This window comes from Vanessa atalanta, chromosome 8 (assembly GCF_905147765.1).
Source record: "Vanessa atalanta chromosome 8, ilVanAtal1.2, whole genome shotgun sequence".
Lineage (NCBI taxonomy): Eukaryota > Metazoa > Arthropoda > Insecta > Lepidoptera > Nymphalidae > Vanessa > Vanessa atalanta.
The window spans coordinates 13,192,986-13,208,518 of NC_061878.1; the positions used below are offsets into that span (position 1 = coordinate 13,192,986).

Consider the following 15,533-nt stretch of genomic DNA (forward strand, 5'->3'; position numbering starts at 1 on the left):
TAATTGGTACTAGGAACAAGCATAATAATTATATATTTATATATAATACTATAAAAAATGTTCTAAAATGTTCTAATGTTAAAATAGAAAAATGTCGTTAAAGGATATTTTAAAACTATGACTTTTTAGTTGATAACATATCTTGGGAATGCAACATTCGCCTTCAGTCCTTTTCGTATAAATAAATATGTATTGATTGTTGTTATTGCATTAACAGCCTCTGCTTTTTGGGGAGAAGGTTTGGAGCAAATTCCACCACTCTGCTCCATGCGGGTTGGTGACAGAATTTCGTTGAAATTAGACACATGCAAGTTTCCTCGCGATGTTTTCCTTCACCGCCGAGCACGAAATAAATTATAAACTCAAATAATTACACATAACTACCGCCATAAAAATTATGGGTGAATGGTTTAAATGAAAGTATATTCTCCAATACTCAAAAATAATTATCTAAATCGGTTCATAAATGACGGAGTTCTGAGGTAACAAAAGAATACAGCAAAATTGATTATCTCCTTTTTTTAAATCGGTTAAAAATAAAAGATTGCGGCGTGATATTCTTTTGCAAGATTTTCAAAATACTCATAGTCCAGTCAAATTATGGCTAAAAATGGGTGTAAAACATGAACTCTGTTGTACTGAGGGAGCTGACCTCAGTACAACCCCTCAAATTGGAATTTATGCTCAGAATACACCCCCCTATCGACCCTTAAAATCCCCAAACTGTGTTCGTTCATGTTTTTTTTTATTTCGTAATTTGACTGGACTATAAGGTGTTCCAAAACGGTGTATATGTAACTATTGATATCGGCATGTTTACAGTTGTCTACATAGTTTTAAAAAGTTTCTTAACCATATTAGTGAGAAACTTAATCGGTTCTACAATTAGAGGGTGAATTAAATACACTACGACCAAACAATACGTGAAGCCATTTACTAATTCTCGAAAGCTTAAATTGAAATAAAGACGATCTTGAAATTGACACTCACTAGTGACAATTTTGTACATTTCGTATAACAAGGAATAAACATTAATTCTAAAGACGAATATTTATTATTATATATAATAAATATGTGTTGCGTATGAGTATTCGTTTTTCCATATGTGTATCTAATTAGGAGTCTTATCGAGCGTACGTCAAACTATATGTATATCTACTGATTGAGTTTTCTGAAAAAAGAAATATTAATTGTTATTCGTATTGACGTTTCGCAATAGAATAGAATAAACACTTTATTATACGTCAAAAAGATCAAAAATCAATATACTTTATTCAAGTAGGCTTTTACAGGCACTTTCGAATCGTCATTTAACAAACTATTTAAAGTAAAGCTACCACCGGTTCGGAATGTAGATTCTACCGAGAAGAACTGGCAAGAAACTCAGTAGTTACTCTTATAGACAAAGATACAACTATTAAACAAAATTAAATGAATGCTACGTACAAAAAACGGTTTTATAGTTTAGAGAGCGATCGCTTCATCAAAACAAATGGTTAATGAAATGTTATATTTACTCCTGGTGCGAAATGGTTGCTTGTAGTCGCGGATTGTCTGATAAGATTGTTTGCGGCTTTTGCGAATGTCCATCTCTCAATACGTGGCGTTCCGTAAACATAATTTGGAACCGTGTCCAAGTAAATACGCTTGCGATACTAAAGTTAGCGCGATTGATAACACAGATAAACGTCTTAGTCACCAGATAATAGGTGGTTTTTACTCGTCATGCTTACCGCGAGACATTGTATCAGCTGTATTTTTATTGATATACACTGATATCTAGATATTAGCCAATACCGTAGTTTTTACTAGAATTATGTTTGACTTTGTTCTGAAGAGTATCGTTGTCAAAGTTCTGTCACATGTGTATCCCGTATTAAAGTAGTGTGGTGGCGTCAAACCTAAAAAAGAAAGGATCTCTTCGCCCAGCCATGGGATACTGGTAGCAATAAAATGTAACCAATTCTATATTCAACAATATGATAATATTCGTAAAGTTATCTACGCTTAACATTAAGGAAGTATGTTACATCCTTAACGCTGTCCGAATATCAATAGATGAGAAATGTTCGACGCTCAAAAGGCATTGCACGTGCTCCGTATCCTCGGATGTTCTTTTGAATTCCGGTCCATAGCTATGAACGTGGTTATCCTGAGACAAGCCATCGCCAGTCATTAGTGTATCTGTGATACCAATAACCTTCGTTCACGAATTAGCACTGAGAAATATAGATAATTCACTTTGCACGTTAAATATCACACTTGCTAGAGCTAGAACCCGCAATGAGATTACAACTGACCAAACACTTCCAACTCCAAGACTCTGGACTGCTATAACAATATTTCGACAGACTCAATAACATTTATCGGCCCGACCTGGGTTTTGAACCTAGGACCTTGAGATCTTCAGCCTTATAAATCGACTAGACCAATAAGGCAGCCGAGTTATAATATAATATAGATACCAAGAAATTCAGTTTAGTAATTTTTTTTGTAATTATAGTAACATTTCGCTTAAGTTAAACGTTCATTAATTAGGTTTAACGACTTTCTAAATTAAAATAATGATAACATTTTTATTGTGTCGTTCTGAAATAACTAAAAACGAACATCTGAGAATATTTCCGCTTAAGCACTTCAAGTCGATACTACAGTTATCTAAATTACTGTTAAATCGACCCAAAAACCATTACATCTTATCGTTCAAATATCGGTTCAAATGGAACATCGTGTATAGTTTATTTCAACAGAATTCGTAAATACTTTTAATGTTTGAATCGTTGTTTAATTGTTAATCGAAATGCAAACGCCTTGGTGTTGAGATCTTTTTGTATTGATATTTCTTCTTAGGTCGGATAAATATCAACTATCATATACGAATATGAACCGGACCACTAACCATGCCTTGGCGTATGATTTTCTACCAAGATAACTGCTAGCCAGACCGTCAGAAACTAATGCATATATTCCTTTATGTTGTATATAAAATGTTGGCCCAACATTACATACATAAACGTAGGCCCAAATCTTGAGTATATATTAACGTTGGATTAAAGAAATTTCACTACAGAAAAAATATTCGGATATAGGACAACCAATTTATTTAGCATGCATGTATGTATGTTGATATAATACAACCACGAGCCCTACTGACATATGATTTTGACACGTACGTAATGTCTTAAATTTTCAAGGTTCGATTACGTCATTGGAACAAGTATGATATTTAACCATTTTGATTTAGTGTTTTGTTATTTGTTCCAAATAATTTCAGCGATAAAGTACAAAAAAAAAAACAATAATCGTTAATGAAATAAAAAAAAATCTTTGCATTGAATATTGTAATTGTTTTGATTTTTTCTTGTGTACAAATTCTATAGAGACGTATTCCAGAAACAAATAATATCTTACGATCGTTTCACGATTCCTACATACATAGATTCTGATTCGCGATTATTTTTCAGGCCATACTGTCGTGAATGGGGTTTATTGTATTATAACGGAACAGACTTGCCTGTGTTAACACAATTAAACGGAGCTTCAATAAAAATAAAACGTCAACTTTTCACCACCTTTACAAAATAAATCATATATAACTTTATCAAATATAACTAAGTGATGAAATAAAATGGAAATTTTGCCATTATAAAAATTAAATTTACCTGAGATTAGTTGTAAAATAAGTTACATATAAATCGTTTTTTGAAAATGAGAAAACAAGTATCAAAATTTATCAAGTGATATATTTTGTAGAACAGAGATGAATATTTAAAAAGATATGTATCAACTATTTAACTATTCACGTCACTTTAAAAGATTACTCATGAGCCCAACATTTTTTATCATCCGTGAAATATGTATAAATGTTAAAATAATAAGTTTAAAAAAAGACACATATTTTCCTTTGTAAATGATTGACAAAATAAATAAATTAATTACAGGTAAAAGTGCGCGAGGCAACATCAAACGATCCATGGGGCCCATCCAGTACTCTGATGGCGGAGATCGCCGACCTCACATACAATGTGATGGCGTTCACCGAGATCATGCAGATGATATGGAAACGGTTAAACGACCACGGCAAGAACTGGCGGCACGTGTACAAAGCTCTAGTCCTGATGGAGTACCTCATCAAGACAGGTAGCGAGAAAGTGGCAATGCAGTGCAAGGAGAACATATTTGCGATACACACGCTTAAGGATTTCCAATACATGGAAGAGGGGAAGGACCAAGGTTAGTTCCGTGCAGTCGACTAGGTCTTGGAAATGTCGTGTGGCGATCCATTACCAAAAACTCATGTCTTAACGTAAACCTGATCAATTCATTCTCCGATAAGATCTTTGTAATAGGCGGACCGGCAATTGTTTAACTAATCTAAACATTTTATTAGATGTTGATTTTATAATGTCAGGGTACTATGTTCTGCGTCGATAGTATAATTAGTGTGATTCGTCAACTTGATAGTAGTATGAGTTGGGTATTTCAAGATTTTTGGTTGTTGTCTGAAACAGAGATGTATTGACAGCATTTATATATCGTTCTCATATCAGTCTTGTGTCGTCTTAAGGGCTAAGAATAAAAAGAAACGGGGGAATTTTTGTTTGTATTTTCGTGTATAACAGTTTTGGTCATATGCCGATCCCGATGATTCGTATCACGTTGGGTTCAGTATAGACATTGAGTAACATTCTATTTAAAACGTACCTCCAAGTAGTTTTTTGAAATCAATTTTTATTTATATATGAAATCTTTAAAATTAAGTTATTAAAACATTCAAATTCGACGTTTCAACGAGTATTGATGCCGTCAACACTACCGTTAATGATATAGAAAACGTTTAATTCAGAGTTCGTCGCTCCGCGATCGGCTGTAATTATTGTCGCCTCGTGCTATTTATAGTCTGTTCGGGTATCATTTGGTAATTAAAAACTAATTTCGATTGATATTTCTGTTCTGAAGGCTGGTGACTCATTAGCTACGTAAGCGATTGTTAAAATTTCTCACGGCGCCAATGTCAATGGCAGGTGACCACTTACCATCAGGTGGCCGATATGTACTTCCGTCTTTTATGTAAAAAAAAAATCAAATACGAATTCATACATTTTACAATAAAAACGACATATGTGCAACTGCCGGGGAAGCCCCGTTTTATTTCTTCGGTCGAAAATATAAACGCGAATTTATTTGATCGTACGACCTTTCGTTAAAATTCTCGTATCACACTGGTATTCTATCTAGTAAACTTCAGTCCCTACAACATGAGATATTAGTAAATTAAAAAGAAAAGTCAATTTTTTTCATCTTAAATTTAAATTTGTTATAAATGACGTCATCAGTTTTCACCGCTAACATAAACTAACGAATGGAAAACTATTTGTTATCTGTTAATAATATAAAATGTAATTATTACTGACCTACAATCGGCCTTGGCACAGTTAATGATAGCTTCTGCGTTTCTTAATATCGTAACGGAATTTAATACAACTGAATTATTCATCCGATTCTATAAAAGTGTGCGATATACAACGTACATGTTCACAGGAACCGGTTCTGTAGTTTCGCACGTGTAGCTGTAAATTACTTTATTTTTAAACGGTATCCATAGCCGAAGTAATAAATAATTTTTAATATCAACGTATTTTTAATTTGCTTATTGATTAATGTCTGGAAAATGTTTGAATGAAATTGTTATTATTTTACCAATGTCTTCAGTAAGTTTGCTACCAACTTACGAAAGCCAGTGTCACAGGCTTCAGACTCGAACATACTAGATGTTATGTTTGGCGCCGTATTGATAGCCTATGAAGTGGTATGTACTGGCATTGCCAGCGTCGACGTATGAAGGTTACCACTCAACGACAAGTAGGCTTTTCAATTGTAGGTTACATAGTGCAGTTCTTGATTAATGTCTTTATTTATAATACAGCACTATTTCACTTAAATACTTATGTTCACTTTAATTTTACTTCCAAAGTTCCGATAGGTCTCGTCGACGTCAAAACGCCATTTCTTTTGTAAATCCATAATGAATATCTTTATTCAATCAAGCTCTCGACCGATGATATCGAGTGTATTCGGTGTCGAATGCTGGTTATTTGGGCCTTTTTGGTTGGAATAGGCTATAGATAATTTCATCTCTAGTTTTTGAGATTTTAACTATTTAATATTTAAAAGTGTTCTATTTCTTACGTCTATGAAATTGTTCCATAATTTATCCCGATGTTTTAATATGTCTACGAAAAGAACATTTTGTTTGAAAGATCGAATTGAAGATAGTTTTTGTGTTATTTGTAATGAATAAATAATCAAACAGTATTGTGAGCGCTAATTTCTATCATTATTTGTTTTAGAAAGATAAATAATTATCTGCATGATTTTCTAATGAGAAATGTTTACGTTTTTGTATATATATATGTATCGAGAATGACATAAATTACAGGTCTAAACGTGCGAGAAAAGGCGAAACAGCTAGTGAATCTTTTGAAAGACGAGGAGCGGTTGAAGAACGAGAGGGCTCGCGCTCTGAAAGCGAAGCAGCGGTTTGCGCAGAGCGCCAGCGCCTTCGGCAGCGACGGCGCGCTGGACACGCCCTCCAGCCCCACGTACCCGCCGGTGAGCTGCTCGCACCCTCCTTTGTGGGCAAGCGGTATATGTCGATATATCTGCTCGGCGGAATGAGCTCCACACCTCCTCCTAAGAACCTCTTCTTTGGAGGAGGTGTGGAGCTCATGTGGGGACGGGCTTAGCCAAGCCGAGGGACGTCTGCAAGCACTTACAAATTTTAATTTAAGTCATTGAATTTTTAAATTTTAATTACTTAATATAATTTAAAGAATTTTATGAAATAATTAAACATCAAACAAAACATACAATGTCAGATAAAACGTCCTCTCGTTTGAAAGGAAAAAAATGTAATTGTAAAAATATATACAAATTTCGACTCTACCCCGTCCCGCCCCGCAGCTCAGCAACAGCGAGCCGGCGGAGTGGTCGGGGCGCGAGGCGGAGCTGGCGCGGCCGCTGACGGCGGGCGAGGAGGAGCTGCAGCTGCAGCTGGCGCTCGCCATGTCGCGCGAGGAGGCCGAGCGCGAGGAGCGGCGCCGGCGCTCCGACGACGTGCGCCTGCAGCTCGCCATCAGCCAGTCGCAGAACGACTTCCAGTGGGTACCGCCCCTCCGTCTGCGTCTCTCCTAGTAGATCCGCCCTCCGCCTGTATTTTCATGTTCTATGGTCTCGACTCCCAAATCGATAGGACAAGATCACTAAAAAGTATTTTGCTGAACCCTATTCGAATACTTAAAATAATTTGTAGTTAGCTCCCATTGATCCCACTCCCTGCTCACGATCCGACCCCGAATCCTATCCTCACAGACTCGAACAGTACCTCCGTGCGCGAGCGCACCTCATGCGCGATACAATCGTACCGCCCGTGGAGTTATATCCGAGGTGCTGGTTCTTCGGCTGCATGGAGTGTCGCCCGAAAGTAATTCTGTTAGTGTTTTAAAACCACCATGACATACAACGGATTTTTCACATATTTTGTAACCGAGTACCCAACCATTGCCTGGTAGATCTTTGATTCACTATTCTGTTGAAAGCTTGCTCAGCGGTTAGGGTGTGTTTGTTTGTTTATGAGTTTTTTATATATATAAAATCGACAGGCAGACAGGCAATCCGCCTATAGACATTTAAGTATTAAAAAAAAGGCTTGCACGAAGCCCTGCCACCAAGTAAATTCGCCAGACCGCACTGAAACAAAGTAGTGGAATAAGGTTTTTTAAGAGGAGAAGACACAGAAATCGCAACATTAGCGTTATATTAGGGCGTTACTTTATTAGATTTTAAAAATTTACATTGACAATGGGTGATATTAATTTATACGAGTTTTAAATTTTTTATATAAAATAGCATGAAGCAGTCAAAACAAATAATTATTCAGAATGAAAAGTAAATAAAATTAAAGAACAAACAACAAATACTATAGTACTACTATATACCAGGATGACCTACATATATATTTAAATAAGAAATATATGATTACAGAACTACAGGCGTGGAGCCCAAGAAACCGGAGCAGCAGTCACATCTGCTGGATCTGCTGGACGTGAACCTCTCCCCGTCGGCCGCGCCCCCCGCACTCGGTGGGGCCCCCGCGCCGCTCGACCCCTGGGGCCTGCCCTCGCCGCCCGCGCACGCCCCCCTCGCGCACCCCGCGGTGAGACGATGCGCCGAACCTTACCTCTGTTTGCAAACATGTCGCAACTAAAACGAGCCTGTATTAAACTACTTATAAAAATGTACAGGCAGCAGAAAAATGATACTTTGCCTAACTTAGATTTGGACTACTATAAACTTTTCATGTTATTGACTCAGTTCCATGGAACCGCCATGTTCCACCAGTTTGTTCTATCTTTGCCTTTAGTACCCAAATATATCAAATATCAATAATATCAAATTTAACAAGAATGATGATAAGAAAAAAAATAGCAATTTAATATTTTTTTATTCTACATATTTAGTGTTTACGTTTGGACCTCCGTCCTGCTGTGGATACTATGGTAAGGAGATATGTGGGAACGTAGTTTATGTGCTAATTTTATGCCATTTATATCATTATCATTGGTAGATAGGAGCCTAACGAGTTATAAAAATACCTAACATGATTTATGATACACTAGTATATGGTTGACGTATTATGCTAGATATATAATTATTTATTATTGATATTTCGTAATGTATATACTGTCGTACGTTCTATTCACTTATGAATAACTGTTACGGTGGCAAATATCAAGGTCTAATTTAGTATAATATAACTCTCATACTGGTGGTACTGCAATACGACAACACTGGATCCGTGGGTAAACGTGACGTCCGAGGCAAGGCATTTTTTAATTGGCTCGACTTTTGATTTGGTCCTTTTCGAGATCTATCGCCGTATAAGTCAGCAACCACGTAGTCATCTGCGATAGTAAAATAACGAATGGTTCGGGCAAAAGTGCGACGGGTACATTGATTATTAAATATCCTGGTGATGTAATAATTTCGCCCTCACTATGAAAGTCACAAACGCGAATCTCGAATGACTAATTATAAATTTAAAAATAAAAATGTAGAGTCGATATAACGCAGACTAACGCAGCGCCCCCGCAGGACACGTCGCCGGACGGCTGGTCGGGCGCGCCCAGCCCCGCGCGCGACCCCTGGGCGCCCGCCGCGCCCCCGCCCGCCGCGCCCGCCGACCCCTGGGCGCCCGCGCAGGTCTGTGCAATAACTCATTATATGATAATTATACTATTGAACCGGAGCGCCGACGCTGGCCACATGTAGAGAAATGTATTTTGATGTGCCGAAAATATCGCAGTTGCAGAACAAGTCTCCCCTGTCGATCCTGTCGTCTCCGTCGTCGTCGGAGCTGGAGCAGTTCGACGCGCTGTCGCAGCGCCCGCGCACGCAGCCCGACAGCGACCCCTTCGACCTGTCCGCGCTCGGTAACGCGTCTCCTTTGCCGACGAATAATTTTGATCTGTATTATTATAAAAAAGAGCGATCTCCTGGGACAACCGGCTCTATATATAATGTATTAAATTATAGACACAGTAAAATAAATTAAATGTATGAAATAAAACAGTAACGAAAATAAGTTAAATTATTGTATACATCATAATTATATTAGGAGACAGAGGGAAAGGGAAAGAGAGAGAAGTCGCCAGAATGGGACATAACGCTTTTCCTTCAAAATATTTTATTCTTCTATCAAAAATATGATTTGTTCCTGAAAAAACGACAAAACAAACTTTTTTCGTTATATTATGAATTATGGACATCGCCTGGATAAATAATTTAGTGCGAAACTTGTTCGATAATCTCTGATAGTAATTATTTTAATATTTATATTAAATATATTTGAATGTATTCTCAGGTGACAGTCTGACTCCAAAACCGGTGTCACCCACGAACACTGGCGCCATCAAGAAGTCTCCCTCTGCCTTCCTCGGAGAGAACTCGTCGCTTGTGAACCTTGAGCGTCTGCTGCAGCCCGTTGCGCCTGACCCCCCCGCACCCAATCCCTTCGCGCACGAGCGACCCCCAGCACCAGTCAGTACACCTACACACATAGACTTCGACAAACATGTTTTAATGAGTTCGAAAACTCATCGTAATATTATATCTCATTGTAGGTTAAACTGTCGATCAATGAAATCAAACAGCAACAAATGGGCCTCAACACGGGCCTTTCATTCCCAAGCGCGTCGCCTGCCTTTGGGGCCCCGATGGCCGCTGCGCCGCCTCTGGTCGGGGGCCCCGCGCCGGCGCTGTCGGGCCCCCACGCCTTGGGCGCGGCGGCAGACCCCTGGGCGCCGGCGCGCGCCACGTCGCCGTGGTCGCCGCCCGCCACCAGGCACACTCCCAATCCCTTCCTATCCTAGCCACAGGTACTTTAATATTTATCTTTACACATATGAATCTTATGTATGTCTGTAAGAGAACTCAAAAGAGAGATGAAACTCTATCACATGTCAGGCAACATCATGAAATAACATATACATGATCGTGATTAAAACTATACGAATATCTTTTTATGTAAAATCGTCGGTAAGCGTGTGTGTGTTTATCTGAACTACTTTTACACAGTGGACAATAATTTTGATGATTTTTGGGTTCATTTGAGTGGGCTTCTAAAGCTCTAGATGATGACAACACAATTGAAGTTTTCAGAAATCATTTTGGTATGTAAAAGTAAATTTTTCATTTTACAGTAGAGTGTTTTGTTTCAGAGCAGCTCTCAGTAGACGGGCAGCTCGCAGCCATGCTTGAAGGTACCGTTTGGTATGAGACCGATGGTACACATGCTTCATCGTTTCATCAGTGCATAAACACATGTTTGCAACGAGTGTTGCCAGTTTGAAACACTTTTTATTTCAATAAAATTCCACAGCAATAAGACAAATAATTATAAATAAATTGACCAATTAATGAATTTAATAAACTCGGAGTTCAGCTAGCTGGTTTGTGTGTAACGATGGAACTATAAATAAATTTTACAAAGACAGTTGTCAGTCAAATCGCTCGTGAAAGTGTAACCGTCGGTCGCTTTCTTCTATTTAGATTCAATCTAATGACTAACCGATCAATTCATTTATGTCAATGAATAATTATTATTCTAAGCACTATCTATAAAATTGTCAAAGCAATATTTTTCAAATGAATATTTAAACTATAAACAAATATTTTTATAATTTAAAAAAGTTAATTCCCTTTTCATCTTTACAATCATTAAAAAATGACAATTTTGTAAATAGTGTTCGGCTCGTCTTTACTAAAAAAATAATATATATTTTGACAAGATTATTTATAATCGTTTTTTATTTTATCTCGCGAGTGGTGTATTTAAATTTAGTGTGTAACAAAACGTGAAACTATTGTGGTGATAGGTTTAAATTAAGGTATATGAGGATAGATACAGTATATAATATAATGAACGATACATAGACTGGGTACCGCTGTCGCGTAGGCTGGACGCGTTCAGAAATACGCGGGACGGTTAAAATACTAATTTAAAAAAAAAATCACAAATATGTTATTAATATTTTTTATCTATGTATTCGTAAAATGTCGTAATCTTTACATGAAAAAAATATGTAACATTTTAGGTGCTAAAAATAAGCGAATATACCTAAATAAACAAATCGTAACAGTATTACTATTATGTAAAATGGAAAAAATACGTTTGTCACGGTTTCTGAACGCGCGAGTAGAGTAGCATAGACGTTAGAATAGCGCTAGTGAGTCCGTGGCCGATATTCCTGCCGCAGTCGGTGACACCAATAGAAATAATTTCTTATCTGTAGTTGTAGAAAATTGTGGCGGGAATATGATCCATGCGCTCGTCGAGACGGCTGTTTAAGGAATTAATGTAGTTTTAAAGGAATTTCACAGTGCAGTGTATTACGATTAGAGTAATAATTGTCTGAGTATTGGTTTTATTAGTTCGTCTGTTTTTTCATCACAAACAATATTACTGTTAATTAACGAGATAGAGTTCTAATCCGATATGTTATGTTACTACGCTACTCGTGTTATGTGTGTCAGTAAGTAAGAGCTCTGAACAGAGACTAGTAACCGTGCAGATCTGGATTAGAAACGTAACTAATTCAAAGTGCAATGAAAGAAAAACAGAAATAAAAATAAAATTATTAATTTGTAAGAGGATTTTAAATTTTAGAATCATGAGTACGTTTTTGTAAAAACTAAAGAATCTATATTATATAATTTTTATTTTGTGAAAAAGATTGACATTTTATTTATGATTATGATAAAAAAACTTTTTTTTACACTAGCTTTTTAATTGATGTACAAAAAGTAATAAAATGTTGTATTCTAGATTGTGATGTCACCAGTGTGGTTCTCTTGTCAATTTTGAGGATTTTTCTCGTATACAATTGTTTTTGATATTAGAATTATTTGTAAAATGTAATCGTGGATTGTGTAGTTATTTAAAACTGTGCGTCTTAAACGCCGTCGATGTCTATAAACAGTCACACAATGAAACGACTAATATCTGCACTGTGAAGGTCCGGCCGGTCCACAGTCGAGGGCTACGTCGTGAGGAGTGCAAATCGTGCCTTAGGTAACTTGTATTGTGGTGTCGCTCCGTGCGGGAGGACTCTTGCCGAACACGCGACATTCGTCTTATTTTTTGCGGACAAAAACTTCATTCAAAATTATTTGAGAAAAAATCTAATAAAATTAAGTGTGTTTACCATAAATTCAGCGACGTTTCTTTAAATCGTCCAACTGTGATGGATCTAGTGACGAGTCGTTTCAATCCGAAGTATTGACAATAACATATCGAAAATTAATTTCAAAGATCCTCCGCACGCAGCTGTCGAGACTGTTCGAAGTTAACGTTACTATTAATTAATTCAGCAATCAGAGATAAGTCGGGCTGAATAGTCAGGTGGCCGAAATGATAGGTTATCATATTGTGTTTAAACATTATTTGCGTTTACGTGTCGCCTCCTGCCTATTGTAGTCGTCAACTTGCACGCAGATCAAACCCCGTTAATCTACTGGACTATCTTTGGACCCGGAGCCTTTTTGGGCTCGTTGACTTCGATTGTGCGTTTGGTCTGCGCGCAGCTCAAACCGCTCGTCCATTTTATCGAACTTGCCTTGCCTGAACACCGATGTAGCAACATGCACCTTACGGCTCTCGTAATACGTGTCACCCTTGTATGAACTCGTGCCTCAGTCTTTAGAATCATTAGTGTATAGGAATCTTTCTAGCTTGTTTGTTTTGATATCTGCACGACTAGTTATCATCAATTCGGAGGCTATCACGCTCTCGGTGCGCCGGAATGTTGTGTAACTTTTTTAGGATTTTTTGTCGTTTAGCGAACTAATTATGATATTCAAGCGTGACAGGGCCGAGGCGAGTTCGCGACTAAAATTGTCCAAATCCGCTTTATTACGTGTATGTTGCGTACAAAATATTCCATTTTATATGTGTATGTGGTATCTAAATAAGGAAAACCCTCATTTATGTAGAAAATTCTATGTTATGGCAACACTGAGTATTGCTTATTGTATTTTTGTGATCACGAGTGTTTCTGTACATAGCGATGCCGATGCCGGCGCTGCGTTTCCTTTATGGAAGCAATAATGTCATTTTTACACTGGCAACATATGACTAATGTTTTTTTTCGCTTTATTATTATTTTAACTGGCGATTCAGATATTCAATGGTTATTATTTGTATCAATTATGTAGATAAATTATTTTTAATATATTAATTTTGACCAATAAAATGCATCGATGCTAATCCAACGTGTCACTGTAGCTAGGGAGAACTGTAAAGATTTAATGTAACTATTTAATTAAAATATATAAGTTTTTCAATGATCTTCGTTTATTTCCTTCCTCTCATCCCCTCACGCCGGCGTCCAACACACAAATAAATAAAACACAACGAGTACAATATGATTATAATTTATTTATTAATAGTTTACAAGACGTTATCGTACAAATATTTAGGATCAGCAATAATGCCATACATTCTCCATTATTTGTTCATTATCGAGACATATAAAAACTTATCGAGACGTCGCCTCCCAAACGCGAGTGCAGGCGGGAGTCTCGCGGGAGTCTCGCGGGAGTCTCGTGCGGCTCCGCACGTCTCACTCGCTCGCCGCACCGGATTCAAAACGCGTAAAAATCTTAAAAAATCTCGTCTAAAGATTAAAAAACCTCGGAATGGACGTACGTTTGGGAGCGGTGTAAATGCAGCTTAATCCTATACCGATATAACTTACATTAACTTAATTAGCTTATTCATACGAAGCCAGACCGCGAAGGGAATGTTCGGCAGCACGTCTGGTATTGCGAATAGCCCAGTTACGACTCACTCACGGTACAATGATTACCTGAATGCTCAATTTTGTAGGATCCGTCTCGGCCGCGTCGGACTCGTCGACTGGACGCTCCGACGGCCGACGTGTGTCCTCGACTGATTCCGATATCTTTGAGTCTCAATTAAATTTAATTTAGATATTTTAAAAATAAATATTCAAGCGATCCCGCGTCACGGGAAAGTATAAAAATAATTCTCATCAAGCGATTACCTCGGCAGATCTACCAATATAAGAAAATAATCTATGATTACGATAATTAGACAAGCGATATTTCAATACGATCACATTCGCACGCGTGCGATAAATATCTTATCCGAACTAATGCGAGTGGCGCGTCCAGTTGGCGCTGTTTATATATTTTTTTTTGATGAAATGTAAATTAAACAATGCCAGGTGCATTGCAGACATTCCCGTTTTTATTTTTATTAAGTACCACTGTCGGCGGATTCTGCCGGGAATCGGCCGTTTGGATCGTTCGGACGCCGTCCGCGCGGGCGCGGAGCGGCGGGAGACGGACTGGCGTCAGCTGGAACCGCGCACTCGGAGAGAGTATGTGGGGAAGTCTAAATCTCAGTTTGACATCGACGAAACGCAACACGACGCAGAGTCGCGGCGCGGGGGTGGAGGCGCGCGCGTGTGGGGGGGGGGGGGGGGGGGGGGGGGGGGCGGCTAGTACTCCCAGTGCGTGGCGTGCGCGAGGTCGGGCCCGGCGAGGCGGAAGTTCCCGTTCTTGGCGGCGGCGAGGTAGCTGTGCTGCGCGCGGATGGCGAGGCGGGTGGGCTCGCGCAGCTCGAGGTGGAAGGGCTGGGGGGAGTCGCTGTCGCACGACACGCTCTCGCTGTCCGCGTGCCAGTACTTGCCGTTCTGACCTGCGGGCGGGGGGGGTGATGTTAGAGGCGACGCGGATCATTTTCATTTACAGCATACTGAGAGCGAGCTCGGATGAAGTAAGTTTGATCTTGAAGCCTCTATAATAGTGTCTCGTATACTCGTATAAGACGAGTCATCGAATAAACTCCGTACAAAACGAAAGTATACTTTTTAATATTGTTCGTGTCAAAAATAATAACATTTTATTATTTTTGACACAAAAGCGGTTATGGTTGCAAATACTGTGAA

The 15,533-nt window shown here is 38.4% G+C and overlaps 2 protein-coding genes across 3 annotated transcripts in view; one reads left to right on the forward strand and one right to left on the reverse strand.

Moving 5' to 3' along the window:
• Window positions 1–13,903, forward strand: part of LOC125065577 (epsin-2) — a 32,182-nt gene extending 18,279 nt beyond the window's left edge. The window contains exons 3-12 of one of the 2 annotated variants that reach the window (XM_047673268.1): window positions 3,942–4,233; window positions 6,440–6,612; window positions 6,964–7,160; window positions 8,044–8,215; window positions 8,520–8,558; window positions 9,154–9,270; window positions 9,365–9,491; window positions 9,923–10,098; window positions 10,182–10,436; window positions 10,779–13,903. In XM_047673268.1, coding sequence (XP_047529224.1) covers window positions 3,942–4,233; window positions 6,440–6,612; window positions 6,964–7,160; window positions 8,044–8,215; window positions 8,520–8,558; window positions 9,154–9,270; window positions 9,365–9,491; window positions 9,923–10,098; window positions 10,182–10,430 — 1,542 coding nt within the window. In that variant the 3' untranslated portion in view covers window positions 10,431–10,436; window positions 10,779–13,903. Of the gene's footprint in view, window positions 1–3,941; window positions 4,234–6,439; window positions 6,613–6,963; window positions 7,161–8,043; window positions 8,216–8,519; window positions 8,559–9,153; window positions 9,271–9,364; window positions 9,492–9,913; window positions 10,099–10,181; window positions 10,437–10,778 lie in introns of both variants that reach the window. The other variant, XM_047673269.1, reaches the window with a different exon arrangement.
• Window positions 13,904–13,976: 73 nt separating this feature from the next.
• LOC125065704 (protein singed) overlaps window positions 13,977–15,533 on the reverse strand; it is a 43,493-nt gene continuing 41,936 nt past the window's right edge. Inside the window, exon 10 of the mRNA XM_047673477.1 lies at window positions 13,977–15,283. Coding sequence (XP_047529433.1) covers window positions 15,084–15,283 — 200 coding nt within the window. The 3' untranslated portion in view covers window positions 13,977–15,083. The remainder of the gene's footprint in view (window positions 15,284–15,533) is intronic.